We start from the raw sequence: 4,080 nt of genomic DNA, 5'->3' as shown, positions 1-4,080 counted from the left end.
GCTTCTTCTTCTTCTTCTTCTTCTTCTTCTTCTTCTTCTTCTTCTTCTTCTTCTTCTTCTTCTTCACCTGACAGAAAATCATACGAAACAAAGTTAGAATCAAACGAGATACTTCATTGCATCAAAATATAATATTTATTCATAAACTGATATTTCATTAAACAAAGAACAAAAAAATATAAAATTCAGTTTGTTCCCAAAGCGCGAACAAATCGTCATATATTTGAAACAAAAATTTGGACGGCTTCAAAGGAATCCTAACCCTGGCATCTAACAAGCGACCACAAGCGTTAGGCTATATTATATTGTCTTATAATCTTAAAGTCAAAGCAGTATACATGACACAGCTTTGCCATGGCAGTAGATTGAGTAGACATTGAGGAAGTAGTACTTTTCCCCTTTTAGACCTTGATTTCCTTTTTTAATATATTATGCTCTAACGGATAAACATTGAAACTGCGTTGAAATCAAGAAAAGAGCAAGGCTTTATCGTAATTTTTACAAGAATGATAGGGCTTTTTATTATAGGGAATTTCTTAGTTTTCCCCGAGGATGGATTCATAGTTTGTTCAATAAAACTGACTGCGTTAACGGCTTATTTTAAAAAAAAACACGTTGTTTTCAACAAAAATCAAAAACATGAAAATCATGTTGCAAAGAAACGAGTAAGTGTCAAACGTAGAAAAAAAAATAGAAAAATAGAAAAAAAATCACCGGATTCGTACGATATGATTTTGAACGCTAGGCCTTGTTCAAAACTTAATATTAACTCTTCGTGTAACAGTTGATAGAGAAAAATCAAATATTGGTCAGTCACTCTGACTATAAAAAGTATTCTGCAAAAAACTTTTCAAGTGGGAGAACGCCGAGTATAGTTCATGCAAAATATATCCGAAATTGTGAAGAACAGAATGATAAATATATTCCTCTAATATGTCATTAAAGACATCACCATGCTGACGGCAGATAATATGATCGTGGTGATGTTGTGGTGGTTGAGGTGGGGTGGAGAATAAAATATTAATAGAGTATTTTAGTCGAGTGTATCCGTCAAGACCCACTTGGCTGAAAAGGAACGATTTTTCATACCCGTAAGTTAGTGATGCTACTGATGCCACGAAACAGATAGCCCCAATCACGAACTACAAAAAATGGCATATAACATAATACGTATTATGAAGACGGGCTTTTGCAAAAATTGTACCAAGCAAGAGATTTACCTACTTCATTGTCCTGGAACAAACATTGTACCTGACAAGATAGTCACTCCTCAATTTTAAATACTATTTTTTAAAAATAAGAATATCTCCCAAAAAGCCTGCGGCAGTATTTATAATATTATTGTGAAGCGTCAAATACATTTTTAAGGACAGAGGTATCGAACAATTTTATAATCAAAGAAACTTCAATTTAAGAAACGAAGCAAAACGTTTTAACATTGCCGAAGGCGACATGTCTAGAATAGCGTATGTATTGTCGAGAACTACCTATTGTTTAGAGAGAGAGAGTGAACCATCTTACAACGTCGTACTATCTTTGGTTTCAGAAAGCAGACACTAGCCACCATAGGAGCCTACATTATAGTATGAACACAATGAAGTTCTTGTTCTCGCTCTTTGAAAATGGTGGTTTGGCAAAACTTTCTTTGAAAAAAAGCCTCTTGAGTATAAAACAAAATTGATGTGGTGTTTATTACTTCAACAATGATTGATGAAACAGGGGTTGAGGAAAAGAGACTTGTTCTAAGGCGGTCTAGACAAGTTGGATTTGACATCATCAAACTTTGGGTAGTCAGTGGGCCACTTGACGTTGTCTTTAGGGATGTACCCATAGTTGCCCGTCGCTGGAGCATACACCCAGATCCAGTCCTTCTCAATCTGATTGGCTAGATCTGCGAACACGTGATCCCCTCCTGCCACAGAAATGTCGTCTGCTGATTGTGCTGTAAAGTTCCTCAGTGTGATCAGTTCTCTGACGTCATGGAATTTCGTTGTTGGTTTGGGGGCTGCTTCTTGGTTGTTACTGCTATTGGTATTTGGATCTGAGGATAAGAAGGGGGGAGAACTTGATGCAAAGTACTATCATAATATTATGCTCTCGAATAATCAATTATGGTTTTCGGCTGTGACGAAAAGGACCGGCAATTTGACCTCATTGTCTGCTTACTAAAAGGTGCAGGTCTGTTCAGTGTTGAATGTTTTCTATTCCGTGTTTCGATAAGTGGACGACTGTGGTTCTTTGAGGCTCAAAGTCTTACTGACGGCATCTGTGAATGCGTGTCGGCATATGTGGTTTAGCGGTCAGACGCTTAGCCGTCGCATGCAGAATATCAGAGTTTGATTCCCGTTTGGAGATAAATTTCTTTATCGGTCTTTCGTTTGGGATGGTGCATCAGTCTCAGCCCAGGCTGGTCCAGACGAGTAGGGTCGAAACCCGCCTCCTGAGTGATCTAAAATGTGTCGATCGGGGCGTTTATAAAACTTACGTTTTACATTTTTCCGACCCAGGTACTGGACGAGAGAATTGGTGGAAGAACCGGAAGACAAGTGTCCCTCGTTTAAAATTGGCCGTGCCAGGGATAGATGGCGGTCGATTGCCTTAAAGCTTACGGGAAAGAAGAATCGGGTTTAAATTGGGTGCGTCTAAGGGAACATCACCTTCCTTCTTTATTTACCTCTAAGAGAGGATCACCTTCCTCCTGTAATGTTCTTTTTGTATTGACCACCTTCCTCCTTTATTCGTTTCTAAGGGAAAATCGCCAATACTTTCCTTTATTTATAAAAAATGACTGTATACCTTTTCTAATGCTCCTTGTGTAATGATCACCCCTGTTGTTCTTTTAGTACGATAAGAAAAAAAAGTTGAAAGAGACTTGAGTATTTGCATTTTTATGACAAAGTACACTATTTATTATGCTCAACGTTTAACCCATTTTTATGCTTTTTCGTGAATTTTTCCAGGACTGTTGTTCTATTTTAAAGTCATGACCACCTAACTCTTTTATTGTTCTTTACGCGATGATCACCCACCACCTCTGTTCGTCTCTAAAAGAATATCACCCATATTGTTCTGTTCAGTAATGACCACCTAACTCCATCATTGCTCTTTATGCCATGACCACCTACCTCCTTTATTCGTCTGCAAATCCTCTGGAAACCGGCACAAGAACGCAGACGGCATGAACCCCTCCTGACCGTTGAGTCTTCTCACCCAGGTCCACAGGGGGTCCTCCCTATTCAGGGCGGTGACCACCTCACCTCTGTCCACGTTGACGTCATTCTCGTCCACCACCCGGAACTGGAACACGACCAAGAACTTCCCGCAGGGCTCTTTGATAAACGTTTTCACTTCCGTCACCGAGTCTGAGTTGGCGCTTTTGCGAGACGCCTTGCGGTGTGGGTCGGCAGACAACGACTGCCGTTTGGGTGATTTTTTCCCTCTGTTTATGTCTGAAACTGGAGGATGCTGGACGTAGTTATTGGTGGAGACAACATCCGGGACGTTTAACGTTCGTGCTGGTTTGGGCAGCGGGTTTGACAGGTTGCTAGGAAACACCGATGGCGTCCCAGGATGATGGCCCCTAGACAGCGACGAGTCGCTTCCTTCTTCGCCCTGCAAGCTGTCGTCACTCACACCTCCGTCCCTTCGATCGAGTGAGCGGCCTTTCTGGTGACGTGACTTGTTCGTGGGACCTGTGACGTCATTGGACGGTGTGACGCAGATAAAGGGGAGGAACCCCTCCTGTCCCAGTTCGGTAATGACGTAGACCCAGTCGTTCTCGCGATAGAGCAGGTAGACGGAGTCCCCCGTCTGTGCGCTCAACTCTCCGTCACCGGTTCCCAGAAAATCCTGGATGAGGTTAAGGGTTTAGTTTTAGTAAATGTTTTACGGCACTTGCAGCACAAATTAGGTTTTTAAAAAGTTCATGTGAGTGTTTTTACAGCCCCATCGGCACAATTTATATCATTAAGGAGGCGGGCTTAGACTCTGCCTGGCAGGGCTATACCCGGGCCAAAAACCTCTCTCTCTCTCTCTCTCTCTCTCTCTCTTTCTCTCTCTCTCTCTCTCTCTCTCTCTCTC

General features: G+C 41.4%; 1 protein-coding gene across 1 annotated transcript in view; it reads right to left on the bottom strand.

Annotated features, from left to right (window-relative positions):
• Window positions 1-112: 112 nt before the first annotated feature.
• Window positions 113-4,080, bottom strand: part of LOC101856425 (SH3 domain-containing protein Dlish) — a gene marked incomplete at its 5' end in the record, with an annotated part of 5,222 nt that continues 1,254 nt past the window's right edge. Inside the window, 2 exon segments of the mRNA XM_035969722.1 lie at window positions 113-2,041; window positions 3,126-3,849. Coding sequence (XP_035825615.1) covers window positions 1,743-2,041; window positions 3,126-3,849 — 1,023 coding nt within the window.

This window comes from Aplysia californica, unplaced genomic scaffold, assembly GCF_000002075.1.
Source record: "Aplysia californica isolate F4 #8 unplaced genomic scaffold, AplCal3.0 scaffold00174, whole genome shotgun sequence".
Classification (NCBI taxonomy): Eukaryota; Metazoa; Mollusca; class Gastropoda; order Aplysiida; family Aplysiidae; genus Aplysia; species Aplysia californica.
The sequence above is the reverse complement of the archived record's forward strand: the minus strand, read 5'-3'. Positions and strand labels throughout refer to the sequence as shown.